The 16734-nt window shown below is 45.3% G+C and overlaps 1 protein-coding gene across 2 annotated transcripts in view; it reads right to left on the bottom strand.

Annotated features, from left to right (window-relative positions):
• The window catches only part of LOC146867615 (prominin-1-A-like), a 496515-nt gene that overhangs the window by 211435 nt on the left and 268346 nt on the right, over positions 1-16734 (bottom strand). For both annotated transcript variants that reach the window (XM_085606443.1, XM_085606442.1), the window contains exons 6-9: positions 15402-15465; positions 13592-13681; positions 8490-8683; positions 6891-6965 (exon numbers count right to left, since the gene is read on the bottom strand). In XM_085606443.1, the coding sequence (XP_085462569.1) occupies positions 6891-6965; positions 8490-8683; positions 13592-13681; positions 15402-15465 (423 nt within the window). The remainder of the gene's footprint in view (positions 1-6890; positions 6966-8489; positions 8684-13591; positions 13682-15401; positions 15466-16734) is intronic.

Genomic DNA, 16734 nt, shown 5'->3' with positions numbered 1-16734 from the left:
ATACTTATTCATACAGGAACTCTTTCAATCTCTCCCTCTCACATATACTCACATATATACACCAATAGTCACATATACTAGTTTAAAACATATGTAGTTACTCCTGAAGACACTATTGGGACAGTCATTCACTCACTAACACACCCATACACACACTCATCCACCCATACAGTCCTGCACACATGCTGTCTTCAACACATACAAACAGTGAGTCACTCATTCATGCACCTATGCACTACGTAATACCCCCCACCGAACCATACAGACACTCAGACTGATACTCAAAAAAACAACTAATAACCTATATAGACACCCATGTAGCTACTCACCAACCCATGCAGCCACTTATACACAAAGTGAGAGATACACTTAATCAGTCAGTTACACAATCAATTTTTCAAAAACAAATCATCCATTTAGACACTTATATACCCATTTATTCTTCCATCGACCTTGAGATATACATATAAAAAACATATTTAATTTTCAGAAAAACACACATTCACTGGATGATGTCATCAGTGATGTCATCAGTGATGTCATTTGAGATGTCATCAGTGATGTCATGAGTGATGTCACTGACCATGTCATGAGTGATGTAATATGTGACGTCATCAGCAGTGCATTGCGGGCGCGCGAGTTATAGTTAGCTGAACTAACTATAACGGGGCAATTTCATTGGTTTTTTACGAGTAAAATGTCCAGCTAACTATAACATGTGTGAAACCTATGGTTTTTTCACTGAATTTCTAAGGTTTTTTAAATGCTAATTCCTAACTATAACGTGTGTGAAACCTATGGTTTTTTCAGTGAATATATATATAAACACATGGTAGCTCAAGGTAGAGACGCACTCAGGTGCGGACAAGCATCCCATGCAGGTAATATATGCAGCTTTCCCTGCTCCCTACGTGTTTCGAGTTTCCTCTTCGTCAGGGGATGTGTGGAAAGTTTGTGCTGTTGTGGGCTAACTCCCATAATATATACATAGTCCCGCCTTCAATTTCGTTTTGCAGAGACTTGTGGGAGTTGTAGTGCCGCAACATTCAATTATAATACAGCGCACTTGTTTCTGCAGTGTGAAGCCCTGGATGGACCCCCGCATGATAGCCTGCCCTCGATCCTGCGTCGTCGCCCCACTTGAGGACAGTGAATCTCTTCCTCGTGGCCCCCTCGTAATCCTGGGGTGGTGCAGTCTCTGGCGGATGAGCCTCCGCCAAACAAATAGATAAACACATGGTAGCTCAAGGTAGAGACGCACTCAGGCTCCGACGTGAGGTTACCAGCCTTTATTCCATCAGGTGCGGACAAGCATCCCATGCAGGTAAGATATGCAGCTTTCCCTGCTCCCTACGCGTTTCGAGTTTCCTCTTCGTCAGGGGATGTGTGGAAAGTTCGTGCTGTAGTGGGCTAACTCCCATAATATATACATAGTCCCGCCTTCAATTTCGTTTTGCAGAGACTTGTGGGAGTTGTAGTGCCGCAACATTCAATTATAATACAGCGCACTTGTTTCTGCAGTGTGAAGCCCTGGATGGACCCCCGCATGAAAGCCTGCCCTCGATCCTGCGTCGTCGCCCCACTTGAGTACAATGAATCTCTTCCTCGTGGCCCCCTCGTAATCCTGGGGTGGTGCAGTCTCTGGCGGATGAGCCTCCGCCAAACAAATAGATAAACACATGGTAGCTCAAGGTAGAGACGCACTCAGGCTCCGACGTGAGGTTACCAGCCTTTATTCCATCAGGTGCGGACAAGCATCCCATGCAGGTAAGATATGCAGCTTTCCCTGCTCCCTACGCGTTTCGAGTTTCCTCTTCGTCAGGGGATGTGTGGAAAGTTCGTGCTGTCGTGGGCTAACTCCCATAATATATACATGGTCCCGCCTTCAATTTCGTTTTGCAGAGACTTTTGGGAGTTGTAGTGCCGCAACATTCAATTATAATACAGCGCACTTGTTTCTGCAGTGTGAAGCCCTGGATGGACCCCCGCATGATAGCCTGCCCTCGATCCTGCGTCGTCGCCCCACTTGAGGACAGTGAATCTCTTCCTCATGGCCCCCTCGTAATCCTGGGGTGGTGCAGTCTCTGGCGGATGAGCCTCCGCCAAACAAATAGATAAACACATGGTAGCTCAAGGTAGAGACGCACTCAGGCTCCGACGTGAGGTTACCAGCCTTTATTCCATCAGGTGCGGACAAGCATCCCATGCAGGTAAGATATGCAGCTTTCCCTGCTCCCTACGCGTTTCGAGTTTCCTCTTCGTCAGGGGATGTGTGGAAAGTTTATGCTGTCGTGGGCTAACTCCCATAATATATACATAGTCCCGCCTTCAATTTCGTTTTGCAGAGACTTGTGGGAGTTGTAGTGCCGCAACATTCAATTATAATACAGCGCACTTGTTTCTGCAGTGTGAAGCCCTGGATGGACCCCCGCATGATAGCCTGCCCTCGATCCTGCATCGTCGCCCCACTTGAGGACAGTGAATCTCTTCCTCGTGGCCCCCTCGTAATCCTGGGGTGGTGCAGTCTCTGGCGGATGAGCCTCCGCCAAACAAATCGATAAACACATGGTAGCTCAAGGTAGAGACGCACTCAGGCTCCGACGTGAGGTTACCAGCCTTTATTCCATCAGGTGCGGACAAGCATCCCATGCAGGTAAGATATGCAGCTTTCCCTGCTCCCTATGCGTTTCGAGTTTCCTCTTCGTCAGGGGATGTGTGGAAAGTTTGTGCTGTCGTGGGCTAACTCCCATAATATATACATGGTCCCGCCTTCAATTTCGTTTTGCAGAGACTTGTGGGAGTTGTAGTGCCGCAACATTCAATTATAATACAGCGCACTTGTTTCTGCAGTGTGAAGCCCTGGATGGACCCCCGCATGATAGCCTGCCCTCGATCATGCGTCGTCGCCCCCCTTGAGGACAGTGAATCTCTTCCTCGTGGCCCCCTCGTAATCCTGGGGTGGTGCAGTCTCTGGCGGATGAGCCTCCGCCAAACAAATAGATAAACACATGGTAGCTCAAGGTAGAGACGCACTCAGGCTCCGACGTGAGGTTACCAGCCTTTATTCCATCAGGTGCGGACAAGCATCCCATGCAGGTAAGATATGCAGCTTTCACTGCTTCCTACGCGTTTCGAGTTTCCTCTTCATCAGGGGATGTGTGGAAAGTTCGTGCTGTCGTGGGCTAACTCCCATAATATATACATAGTCCCGCCTTCAATTTGGTTTTGCAGAGACTTGTGGGAGTTGTAGTCCGCACCTGATGGAATAAAGACTGGCAACCTCATGTCTGAGCCTGAGTGCGTGTAGGAAGGTGGATATCTGACTATGGTTACCCCCAAATTTTTGCCTAGTGTCTAGCTGGTTTTTCGACTAAGTTGGCCTGAGATCCTGCCATTCAGGATCTCAGCCTGCTGTTCTCTCTACTAAATTTACACTATGCACCCTAGGTGCATAACCAAATGGAAGTGGATCACCCTGTGAGCCCCTGTACCAGTGTACACTAGGTACCCAGGGCATTGGTGTATCTAAGGCCTACCAGGGGCTGAAGCATGTATTGTGCCACCCCTGGCCTGGCCTAACAAATTTGACACAACTGGCTGATCACTCAGCTGGGGTAAGTTGGTGTAACCACCTCTTACTTAGGTGTAGTATACCTATACCTAACCTTAAATGGGACACATGTTAACCTATAAGTCACTCCTATGGCAGGCCTTAACAATCCTGAAGGCAGAGTGCTTGGTTCCATGTGAGATGGTGCTCTGGCATGAGCTGAGCCTGTCTGCAGTGGTCGGAACAACTTCCTTCTACTGTTTCCAGATATCGTCATACCATATACTCTTAAGTGCATTATGAACCTCGCGGTTAAATGCTATCTTTGGTTTGGCTTTATCAAAACATGTCGAGTAAGGTGTCATACGAATTGGAATACTAACCCCTCGCCAATTCTGGCGACGGGGTTAGTATTCCACCCTTCTAGAGGGACACGACATGTACAGTACCTGAAACCCGGGTAAAATCAGACAGCCTCAGCTCCACAAAATGGATGCTGCCACCACAGACACAAGTCTGCCCTCCTGCTGCTGGGAGTCCTTCCAGCTTGGGAGGTGTGGACAAAGGGTTTCCTGCCAGGGGAGGTGCGAGCACCACCCCAGACAGGATTTTGTGTATTGGTCAGGTAGGGCTTGAAAGGAACCAGACGTGCCTGAGGCTCACAAGGAGCCTCGGTGCATATGCCAGTTCAAACCGGTCCTGGGGCACACCTGCCCTGGACCTGGGGCGAGCTGGACAAAGGATTGGGGGTGTAACCACCCCCCTTCCTGGTCCCACCCATAGGGAGGGACCTAGCAGGTAGTCCGGCCCCTAGAATCCGCTTAAAGGTAGGAGCTGTGTCCTAAGACTTCAGACATCCTGGAATCAACTTGAAACTAAGAAGAAGACGGGAACTTCGACATTCTGCTGCACAGAAGACTGAAGGAAATCTCCCCTGTGGTCAGGGAGTGACCACCTTGCTAACGCAAGCACCATCCAGCGAATCAACGTCTGCTTTGCCGCCGCCTCCCGCCGGAGCCCGAGCCCAGAGACCGACAAGACCGGGACCTCCAGACCTCTCACCGCCCGATCCACAGTCCCTGAAAAGAGGAGACCCGTGGAGGCACCGAGACACGTGGAGCCAGCCATCTTGAAAAGACCACGACAAGCTGCAAGCGCAACAACCGAGGCTCCCTCCAAGTTGTGCTTTGGGATCTGAGAAGCCCAACACCCGAGCAGCATCTGCACCAAAGGTGAGCCCTCCAGCATCTCCACGATCTGCGTGGGGCCCTTCTGCATTTTGCCACTCGACGCGCCTAACCGGTTGCTGGCCCGCTGGCTAGTGGCCATCTTGGCGACGAACTTCAAGAACTACACCGCTGGTCTGGTTGCTCCAGGCTGGCCCTTGCTCCCCTCCAAAGGAGCAGTCCCTCTGACCTTGCTGGTCAGAACCATCAGCTTATTTTGTTTTCCACAACAATTGCTTTTGCCAAGGCTTGTTTGCTTCGATCAAGTCGCCGACACTGCCGACAGCGAGAGCCTGCGTGGGACAGCTCGTGAACCGACTCCTGGACGTCGTCGACCTTCAGGGACCACGTGGCTGCAGAGACAAGCTGCACCTTTCCCCCTGTTTGCACCCGACATCCCCTGGTACCCACCTGGTGCCACGCTGGTCACTGGCTAGTGACTGTGAACACTGTCCCCTCTGCTTACAGGTCTTCTACAACTCCGATCCACTCTTGGATCCACCGCATCTCTTCTGGACCGACCGCCTGCAGCATCTTTGTCTTCAGGCTCCATTGAACAGAGAGAAGAAACCCGACGCACTTCGAGACCTATGCACCCGCTTCCTGTGGGTGAGGTAAAGCTGGCACTCCGGTGCCCAAGTGTAGAGAATCATCTCTAGTGTCTGTGTTTCCAATCCTGAGTTCATAGTCCATCCGGAAGATCCTTTTTGCAGTAACTTTGTAACTTTTACGCACCCATTGAAAACCTATGGGAGCTCGTGTGTGACTATTTGCTCTGCACACGCAACCCGTGGACCTCCTGGTCACTAACTAAAGTTAGCTCCTTGTAGGCCCAGCGATTCTAGAGGCCCTAGGCCTTTTCCCTTTTCTGTTCGTGGTACTTATACCACTATTTTAGTATATGGTTTGAGCGGCCACCAGGGCCTATCCATATAAAGTGCAACTTCTGTGTATTCTAACGTATTCTTGTTTAACGATTTGTGCTCCTGTGCTCATAAAGAGTCTAGGGGATACTTTGAGAAATAAATACATATATATTTTCAATATATATCTGTGTGGTGTCCTTTCATTGGTATAAAGGGGGGTTACATTTGGTAAAACAGCCTGCTTAACACGTTTCACGAGTTTAGCCTCAAAGACTGCTTAGCCTACGCTACCACTAGGGCAGCTGGTCCGAAAAGGTTGACTTACAACCACACCATAAGGGTTGCTTGGCATGGTACAAGGTGGTCACTTTAACTAGTGAACATCATATACCAGGCCAACTTCTCACAGTGCGTCTCTACCTTGAGCTACCATGTGTTATATATATATATATATATATATATATATATATATATATATATATAGATATATATATATGACGCTTTGTCTCCATAAGCAGCCATTGTCACTTCTGCCAAAAAACGGAGCGCGGACCACAGGGTTGATGCAGCTATTACGTTTTATTCAGCCACAGTTACACCATCAGCATGACGCGTTTCGATCCTCCAAGGATCTTGATCACAAGATATATATATATATATAAATTAGATATATAGCAAATCCTGTGCCTCTGAATGCCACCGAGAGGAGAAACGACACAGGTACGGACCACCAATACAGTTCAAGAAGAATTCCAGAGATGCGGGTTCACAGCTCCATTCATTTATTGCATGAACACCCAAATGGTACAGACAAGTGTCCACCCCAGACGCGTTTCGATCGCCAAAGCGATCTTGATCACATATATATATTCTACTCATCGCAGAATGTGCAAATAATCGGGAACGCACTCACAGATTCTGCTAGAAAATTACTTTATTGCGAAAAAGGCAGTTACAATGCCCAATGCGTTTCGGTCCTCTCCTTCGTCATGGGATCCAGAGGATAGGATCGAAATGCGTTGGGCATTATAACTGCCTTTTTCACAATAAAGTCATTTTTTAGCAGAATCTGTGAGTGCGCTCCCGATTATTCGCACATTGTGCGAGGAGGAGAAAATAGCAAACGGCTTGGCCCACCTGGGGGATACGCACCACCCGCAGGGAGAGTGCCGGATCCGCCTTGAGGGACTAAAACGGTGTGTGTGTTCGTCTCTCTCTCTCTCTCTCACGCCCCATTTAAGTGCTTACCTCTTGGAGGACTGAGGGTATGTTTGTATCATTCAAATCAGCAAGAAGTTTGTATTGACTACTGAAGTCCGGTATCTGTGAAAGAACAAAACCACAAGTGAGCAAAATTGTAATAATTATTCATCATCATCATAATAATATCTATTTCAGAAAACCATAAAACGTGGCTCATAATAAAAGCAGACGCACAATTAATAGAAAAAGTAGGCAATACAATCTCCAGATATGTAAGATCCCATACCATAGGTCACCAATCCATACAATAATTACCTCAAATAGGTAAAGGGTGGTCTTAACTGAATAAAATCCATACCTTTGAGAAGGACAATAATACATTCCAAATCTGAATAAAACTCACAGAACATAATACCATAAAGGGTATTGTGATCAGAAAACATGTCACATCTACAAGATTCAAGATCTTTAACCTGGGACCACCTTTCTGAAACTGTAATGTAACTTGTAGTCCATTGGTTTCCTATGTAGATCTTTTCAAGGCGTTGAAAGGTGCACACTATTGCCTGATGCACTGTAGCCTGATCTGTGAGCCCTTAGTCTCTGTTTGGGAATCCAATTTGATGGATTTTGATTTCTAATTAGGAAAGTGATGAAGGGTACGTGCTTGCCAGCTACTAAGAATTGCCCATGGCACGTCATGCAAAGTTTTTGTGTTGTCCGTTTTTATTTTCATAAAGAGAGTGATAAAGAAAGATGTGCTTGAGTGGCATCGGTGAGTTTCTTTCACCATCTTTTCAATTAGTCAGGAATGGGATGAGGAATAGATAGTTCTGCAAGGAGCAAAGTGCTCATTGACGAAAATGAGAAAATATGCATTTAAAAGCTCAAAACTGTGTTAAGGGCACAATATACTGTAAATAGTGGAAAGAGCAGATGGCTAGCACCCAGACTCCAGGCAGAAAAAGAGGAACCTGTGCTTACCAGGGAGGAGTCCATTGCTGGAATGAAGGGGAAATTGTGACACTAAAAACTTGCTTTATAAAAATCTGGAAAGTCTCTGACTCAGGCACCCAGCAGCGTAACAGGTTGAGCGAGGAGGCGGTTGGCCAGGAGGTCTATGTGACTTTTGCTCCTGGTCTGACCAGTGCTCCCTCATCAGCCCGTTAGCCCCATCTCCAACTTACTCCTCCCTCCCTCCCTCCCAGTATCGCTGAGCTCAGGGATAGAGGCCCTGACCTTACGCATTAAATGCCACCACTGCTGCCTAATCGACCCTCACATACCGCCATTTGCAACTGTGCGGAACAGGGCTCCTGCCTTTTCCCACACTCCACTTGGCATCTAACTAAAGACGGACTCGCATAGATGGTGTCTTTAGCGTGGTGGGGAGGCCACACCTATTACACTGCAGCACATAAGAGTTAACAGTGGGGGTGGGCGGAATCCCACAGAATCTTGCTGAGTAAAACAAAGGGTGTTCCGCCCACCCTTAGGGATATGGGTCGGCAGGTCATGTCAGCACTACTGTGCACACTTCAGTGAGGCCCTTCCACATGTCCTGCATTTGCACACTTAAATTGCACACCGTCGCCCTTGGTTCGAGCTAAGACATTAAGTCAGATAGTCATTTCTGGCACTTACTGTATTAAAGTTGGCATCAAATGCTAGAACATTAACATTTAGAGAGCTACAGTTCACACAGGTTGGTGAGTTTAGTGTGGTCTGAACTTCCGTTCGCAAGTTGCTCAGATCTGTGCTCAGACTCTGCTGTGTGCCATGTAGATCACTGAAAGAAGAATTCACGGCCTCTAGTAACACAGCGGAGGCGTACATCACTGCAATGAGAAACAGAGCAGGGAGAGGCATCAGTTCACTGCTGTGGGATTACTGTTCACTCGACTCACAAACCTACAAAGCCCAGTACCCATTCACTTAGTTTGCTTTTCTCCAATCTACCATCTTAAGTAAACTAAAAATCAACCAAGCAAATTGTAATCATCTTCAGGCACCCCAGACACTGAATACTTTGCTATTTTATGGGGGGGGGGGGGAAGAAAAATTGTGCTCATATGTCACTCTCGCATTTGTTAGTTTTGCCTGTCTTTATGCCAATGCCCAGGTAAAACAAATAAAACGCTGCACACATGTGCCCCGCCGCTTTGTTGCGGGAGACTAAAAGTCCAACTGGCAGGTCATCATGCAGGTCTGTCCAGCAAAAAGCTACACCTACTTCGGGGCTCTGACCTACCAACTCTCTAAAGCATGCCTTGAAGTCAATTGTGGCCTCCTCTTTTAGTCCCTCGCTGGAAGCTAACTGTAAATTGCAGCGATCCCATTAGAGAGTCTACAAACTCTCCCCTCGACTACACATTCCATTGGAGTCTGCAACACTTACTAGATGGCGAAAGACTAAGAAGATGTGCCCAGATATTTGAGGTGAATGGCCCAACTCATTGGCTGCTCCCATTCCTCTGGGTGCCTCACAACTCAAACTTCAACTGCAAGATGCCTTTAAAGATATCCTAAAGTTTTGCATCTCTGAATTGGAGTTGTAAGTTCGGGTCACTTTACAGTGGCGCGTTTTTCATTGAGTAAAGCATATTTTTGACTTTGAAACCTTTTGCCCCTTCGAAGACACCTAGGCTAACCACCTAATTCACATCTCCTTGCACCCAGGGCCATTGAGAAATTAGGACAAGGACAAATGTGAGAATACACTTATGCATTTTTTTCTGGCACAATTCCCATTGAAAACCACGGAAATAGTAACCGAACTGGGACCTGATCATATCCAAAATCAAGAAGTTAAAGTCTTCTCCCATGAGACAGCACTGTTCATAGACACCCATGCTATTTTAGAACGTTGTATTCCAAGTTCTAAAAACTGCCTCAAAGTTCTTATTTGTAACTTGAGAGCTACATGTTTTACAATATATACATCGCTAAGGATCCCGAGTGTGTTATTAATGTGGAGCACTGACAATGAGAGTCAAACCTCTTACTGTGCCCCAGAGCAAGGACTGACTGCTTGATCTAGCTGCTCTTGGATATTAAAGATTACAAAGGGAGTAACTTTGCTATCCAACTAGAATGCAATCATACCAGTAGCGGCCGGCACGGATCGGGTGTGGTGGAGTGGGGGAGTTAATGGCAAGGGGGGTAAGGGCATTATAAAACAAACCTTACCGCTGCGTGCCTCCATCGTCTCTCCTCGGATTAGGAATCACGGCAGCCAGGCTCCCCTGACCCTGACCAATCACAACGCTGCAATGCAGTGTTGTGATTGATCTGAACGCCGTGTTTCGGCTCTCAAAAAGGGACTGGGGGCCTGGGCATGGTCTCCACGCAGGCTGTAATGCAGCCTGCATGGAGAACATACGAAGTGCGCAATGACTGTTTGGTTGGCCCAAGAGGGCCGGCCAAACAGTCATTGCGCAATTACGAGGGTGTTACAACTCCTCCCCTGCCCTTTGAGTACAGCAGTCTGCCCTGCCCCGGCCACGCAAAGCTGCTGCAGAGGGACAAAATAAAATGATAATAACATTAGTTATTATAATGGTATTTTTCCTTTCTTGCACTGCTTCAAAGCAGTGGGGCGGCGCTCCTCCACCTTAGCAAAGGAGCCGCCACTGAATCATACTGACACTGGGATGAAAGAGTTTTGGAATAGGTTAAGCCCCCTCCATTGCTTTGCGAGTGATCACCCCTGCCCTGAGGTACTGAACCTCAAGTAGCCACAATATTTTTGATTTTTAGTACTCGGGTTGCATGAAATGTATGCATGTGTGCAGAGGCCTTGTATTTTTAAAGGTACACAGAACAGGGCTTCTGTGGCCTGGAGGAGGTGTACCAAGTGTGCCTTGCTTTTATAATGTGGCTACCATCTAGATACTGGTTCATAGATGCATAGCAACGGTGGCAGCATACATTATCTAACTCTGTAATATAATACAGATCTTTCTCCGATAAGAAGCTTACAGGCCTCACTCTCCAAAGTTCTGCTTAAGTGCCCTTATCAGGTGCTTTGTTGACATCCTGAGTGTATGGGGGGGGGGGGTGAACTGAGTATTATGTGACTGTTAGGAATCTGTATGACAGGCAAGTGTGTGTTTATGACAATAATGGGATATATTTGAAATTCCTTTGGCGAAGCATAGCACAAGATAGAGGCTGGTAAACCACCTCCTGCATGAGTAAGGTGCATTGCTTCCTATCCTGAAGCTTTTGTGTAGAACCAGACATTAGGATGTGGAAGGTTGGAGACAGGGATGCCCATAGAACTGTAGCAGGGCCTTTCATCTTATTGTTTCACTCCTGAGTGAGCACTCCCATTAGGGTTGATGAGGGTTAGAGGACAGGAGTTACCATTCACTCAGGACCTGCCTTCAGTCTACCTCAGAGGTGTTACACCAAAAAGGCTGACGGCAGTCATGCATGAACACTTCTTGACTCATTTTGCTCTTATTTTGAGAGATCTCCATGGCATCACCCCTCATCACCCCTTGCTGTGAGCCCGTCTCCTGAAGACAAAGTCTGTGTCCGCTGTGAAGAGGGGGGATGCACAAACCGAGGTAACCACCTCAACCCAGTTCCAGGAGAGTGACAGTGGAATCAATATTACTTCATTTGAAAAGGACAATAATAAAGAGCTTGGAACTTCCTCAAATGGTTCCAAGATTTCTCACTATCCACAGAGGTGACACTCCTCAGAGTGTCGGAGTCACTCTTGAAATCCAGGGCAAGTCTCCAACAGTGAGAGGACATCTCCTGAATGTCTACGACTACTTGCGGAAGGAGAGCTTTGAGTCTGTTTTGGAAAGAAGTCTTCCTGTTCTGCTGAGGGCCTAGCTGGGATGACCTGGAAGTAGGAACTGCACTGAAGCAATGACTGCTTCGCACTGTTTCAGCCTGGACTTCTGGACTGAAGATTCCAAGCATGACTACTGCTCATGGTCATACCCGATCTTTGTGATCGCAGGAACTGACTCAGGTGCTGGAGTCGATCTCTCTGCCTCCACCCTGTGAACATGCCACACTGCACCGATGACCATCTCCACTGCCACCCACACACTGTCCACTCAAGAACTGTGACACATACTAGCACCACCCATGACTCTTGACCCATCCAGGCTCCGATGGACTCATCAGCTGCCTATGGATGAGATTTCATCACAGTTTGACTAGGGGTTGAATTTGGGTGTGAATTGTTTCTCTGGAAAGGGCAGCCATCCCCGCTGAATGCCTGTGGTATCTGCAGCTCCATCTTCAGTACGGAGAGGGGAGGTGGAGCCACATGGACTTAGTACATCCAGCGAGTTTCTCCCACCGGGGGTCTCACATCATCACAGAACCTAAATACTAACTGATTACTGCCCCAGAGAGAAGAGTGACTTTGACCTAAGACTGTGGGCCTACCTTCTAACTGCTAAGAAACTGGTTACCATTAAGAGACTGACCATCACGCTCCCCACAGTGAGCCTGGACATGTCATCTACCTTAAGAGATAACTATTTCCTTACTTGTCACACCTTGTTAGAAGAATTTGTTCCCTTACATAGTCTATTTGTGTTTTATCACACAGTTGGTACAATAATAAAGTACTTAAGCTTTTTCATAAAGCTCTGGGCTGGACAGTCATATTGTTTTCTACTGTGTGATTGTTGAGTATTGAATCTCTGGCCCTAAAACACCCCCTGAGAAGCACTGGACTACTCACCTTTCTATCCTCAGATTCAGCTTCTACAAGGCTGTAGTTGGTGCTCTGTTTTCAGCAACTGAAGTAGGTCAGGCCCTGAGACATCAGTGAAAGGCCTCAACTACCTAGGTCATGGCCCAGTAATCCTTGTGTGCTCTGGTTACCCTCAAAACAGTTGTGACATAGTTGGAGACTATAAAATGCACTATAGATAATGCACAGCAATCAATCCCTGCTGGTTAGCAGTGGTAAAACATACTAAATCCAACAAAAACTAATTTCAGCAAACAGGAGGGGAGAAGGCAAAACGTTTGGGGGTGACCCTGCAGAGAGGGCCAAGTCCAACAACTTGCATTATGTCCTAACAGCAGTAAGTAGCAAGTGCAATTTCCTAAACAAGGTTATGACCTGAATCACTATGCTTGCTGGAACAATGGTTCAAGAAGTGATAGTCTGTTTCTTTTGAGGTCTTTTGAGATGGTGTTTAGTGCTGTCCACACACAGATCTTCTATTCGGTATTTTACTTTATTCAAGCTTGGTCAATAACAGGTCTGGTTATAGATACACTGTCTGAATAGTGAATACAATTTGATTTGATTTACTTTAGCTAAAAACTCCCTTAGTGTTGCCAAGATATGTGAGGAAATGTTTTCGCTTTCAAGGACATGATCATACTGCTCACAGTGAAATATAAAAGAAGATTATGAAAGGCAAGTATTCTCTTAACTTTATTGCATAATTGCACTATTTGAAAACGTTCCTACTAAATACTGCCTGTTTTCCCAGTATTCTTGTTTCAGACCACCAATGCTTTCCTGAGGAGTTACTCAATATGGACCGATATTGAGGATGTTCACAACACCCAAAGAGATACAACAAATCCTCATTACTCTCTTGTCTTGTTAGCCCCACTGGGAGTTGAAAAGGACCCCCAATGATCCAAACCCTGATGGAGGAGCCGAATCTTCACAACTTTTTCACAAACAATCTTGCAGGATTGCTTTCAGCATTGTTCTTTAATTCCACAACATGGGAACCCTTCCTTACCATTGGCCATTGAGTTAACGCTGTCTATTGCTGGATTTGCCTTCTTCTCAATTTCAGTAAGTATCTTCCCTCCCAGTAATGGTCCAATATCTGTGGGGGACATTTCAGTACTATCAGAACATAGACTGCAAAGTGAAGTACATAATAGTCATGGAAGATTGGAATTATCATATAAAGCAATTTAGAGAAATGCTGGTATTTCTAGACAGAAAAGTAGAAGATGGGTGAGTTCAAAGATAAAAAATATACTTACTTGAAAATTAAGTATCATGACTTTAAACAAAACAAATATGAGAAGGCACAGTGAGGCTCTGTGGACCCCCCTGCAAAGAAGTTAAAAAACTTCAAAAATCCACAGAACAACACAGAGGAGGTTTGTGTCTTCCCAAAACACAGCATAATATCCAGGTCACAGCTTGACCCCATTCAACCCTTTCATCTCGAACCCCTAAAAAGAGTACCAATGTAGTGTGCCTCAACAAAAGACAGGGTGTGATGTTGGGGTAGAAAATATTTTCTCTTGGCAGAAGTTTCACTGCAGGGGATCATTGGTGTGATCGCATCAAAATGTGTGATGAGGAGAAAGATACGGAATGAGTGCTGAGGAATGATGAGTTAGGAATGAATGGTAAAGACGGAGAGATGAAAAGTGAGGAATGAGAGATGAGGTGCAATTAACTAAGAGTGAGTACTGAGGAGAAAGATAAGTAGTGAGGAATGAGGCATAAGGAATAGGTAGTGGAAAATGAGAGCTGAGGACTGAAGGAAAAGGAGTGAGGGATCATTAGTGAAAGAAGAGGAGTGTGGTATGAGAAGTCAAGGATTAGGTGAGAGGGTTGATGACTAAGGGATGTGAAGCGAAGGATAAAGAGTTGAAAATGAAGAATGAGTACTGGGGATCTAAGGTTGAGGTAAGAAGTGAGGGTTAATAAAGAATGAGGGATGAGAAGTGAGGAGGAGTGTGTATAGAGGAGGAGGACTGTGGAATATGGGGTAGCATTGAGGAATGAGACATGTCAGATGAGGAGTGAGTATGAAGGGATGAGGACTGATGGCTGAAAAGTAAAAGTTGAGAGTTTTAGGGTGAGGAATAAGTAAAGGAATCTGTCTCTTATATCTATTGATTTTTACAAAAATGTATATAAAATGTGTATAAAAATATGTATTTCACTGTGCAGTTTGACATCAAATTTATTTCAAATATATTTATGGGAGTACTTCCCCAAATTTGTCTCACAGGCTTTCTATGGATGGCTAGACTAATTCAGGACCCGAATAAAAAAGCTTTTGCTGTGAGCAATGTCTTATTTGAAAACTAGGCGTGACTTACTCATGAATTTCCGGGTGTAAGCCATGCTTATCAAGGACCTCATACATAAAGCTTTTTTGGAAAATCATAGAAAAATCACACATGCATCTGGAGTAAGACAAAAATACTCACATATAATGTTTTGTAAATCAGACCTCGAAATTCAGGTGTTTATTCACATTCAATACAGAAAAAATCCACTACTCACAAAAAAGCTTATGTGAATTAGACTCTGAATTACCTTAGCACTTCACGCAACCCCTTACATTTTTAAATAGTTACACAACATTACTCACCGTCTGTCTTTTGTTTTCCAGATCGTTGTAGTACTTTACTTTCCAATTTTTCCAGTTAACATTTTCCTCTAAGCCATTCAATAAGCAAGCATCACTGCTTGTCATTGAAGAAATGAACTTATATTTACAGGATCATTTCATAGCTAGGCGTTTTATTAAACAGGGCTGAATAAAGCAATTACGTTTACTATTCTGGACTACTTACTCTTGACGCTGTCATTGGCTTTTGTCACTGTAAGTTTGCTGGCATCGACGATGTACTCAATTTCCTGTAAGTGAAGAAAGAGTGGATGTTGTCGTCAAAATGTTCTACACCATTGCTGTGTTTTGAGTGTTTAAATGGGATTTAATTGTTGCAGTGAAAGAATGGGTTTTCTAGGACTAATACCTTGAGGACCAGGCACACATTCTACACTAAGCCCACATTACTTTAAATTAATTGGGTGAGAATAACCTTTACAAGCAGTGTACACCTCCAACTTACCGCTCCTCCTAGGCCAAGAAACCCGAAGTGACTTCCAGCGGCTGGCTTGTTCAACACTATTTTCTAACATCTGGCTATCAATTTAATCAAACATATCGACGCAATTGCCATTACATTCCTCAGCTAAGTTGAAGGCATTGGGCTTTTGGTTAAGTCCAGATAAATCTCAAACCAACTTTCTCATTATCGTGTGCAAATGTTAGCCAGATGGCTAAAAGCAACCAATCGTGAATGCTGGAGAAACTCGGCTGACTATCTAATATTTTGTAGTTTCTATACCACCACCACAGCAGATCAAAAACCTTGACATTTTGAGTGACTCAGTTTTAACGAAAGGGCCACTGATTTCAGCCATATTCATCTGAATCACTTGTCCAAAATTGTCTGTGTCTAATTAATCATATAGGATCTATTTGGGTTGTCCAATTGTTTTGTGTGTTGTATTCTGCGTTTGTGACCATGCAATGCAAGAAGTAAATTCCCCTGCTTGGGCATCTCTGCATAGGCATCTCAGTACTGGCTTCAAGAGAATACAGAATTGGACCACAGTTTCTGATCAACAAACTCCTGAGTTACCAATATGCCCTAGTGCTGCTCACCTTTGCACTTGAAAGAAAACTAAAGGGGACTCCGCCATTTTTTTGTGAAGTAGCCAAACTGTGGAATGATCTTCCACTCATCAGGGAGATTGCAGAGCATCTAATCTTCCATATAGTTATTAAACCTCTTTTACTTCCCTTTTAATCGTTTATCAACTGCCTTCTAAGCCTGAGCTTAATAGCCGATGATTAGTAATGGTTATTATCATGTATCGTATCCCAGTGCCAAGAAGCCTGGCAAGCGAGTATGCTAGTAAGCAAACATAGCATAAACAAATAAGCTGTAACGGGAAACATTTACTAACTATTCACTCTACTGAGCATAAAACATTCCATTCCAGTTTCAGATTTTAGTACCATGGGTCAGGTCTTAACAGGCGTGTCCATTGACATAGGAAACTATAAACAACAGACTCCTGAAAGCAACCCTCACTTTCTTCAGGCAGTGGTACATT

Source organism: Triturus cristatus, chromosome 1_2 (assembly GCF_964204655.1).
Source record: "Triturus cristatus chromosome 1_2, aTriCri1.1, whole genome shotgun sequence".
In the NCBI taxonomy this organism is placed as follows: domain Eukaryota; kingdom Metazoa; phylum Chordata; class Amphibia; order Caudata; family Salamandridae; genus Triturus; species Triturus cristatus.
The sequence above is the reverse complement of the archived record's forward strand: the minus strand, read 5'-3'. Positions and strand labels throughout refer to the sequence as shown.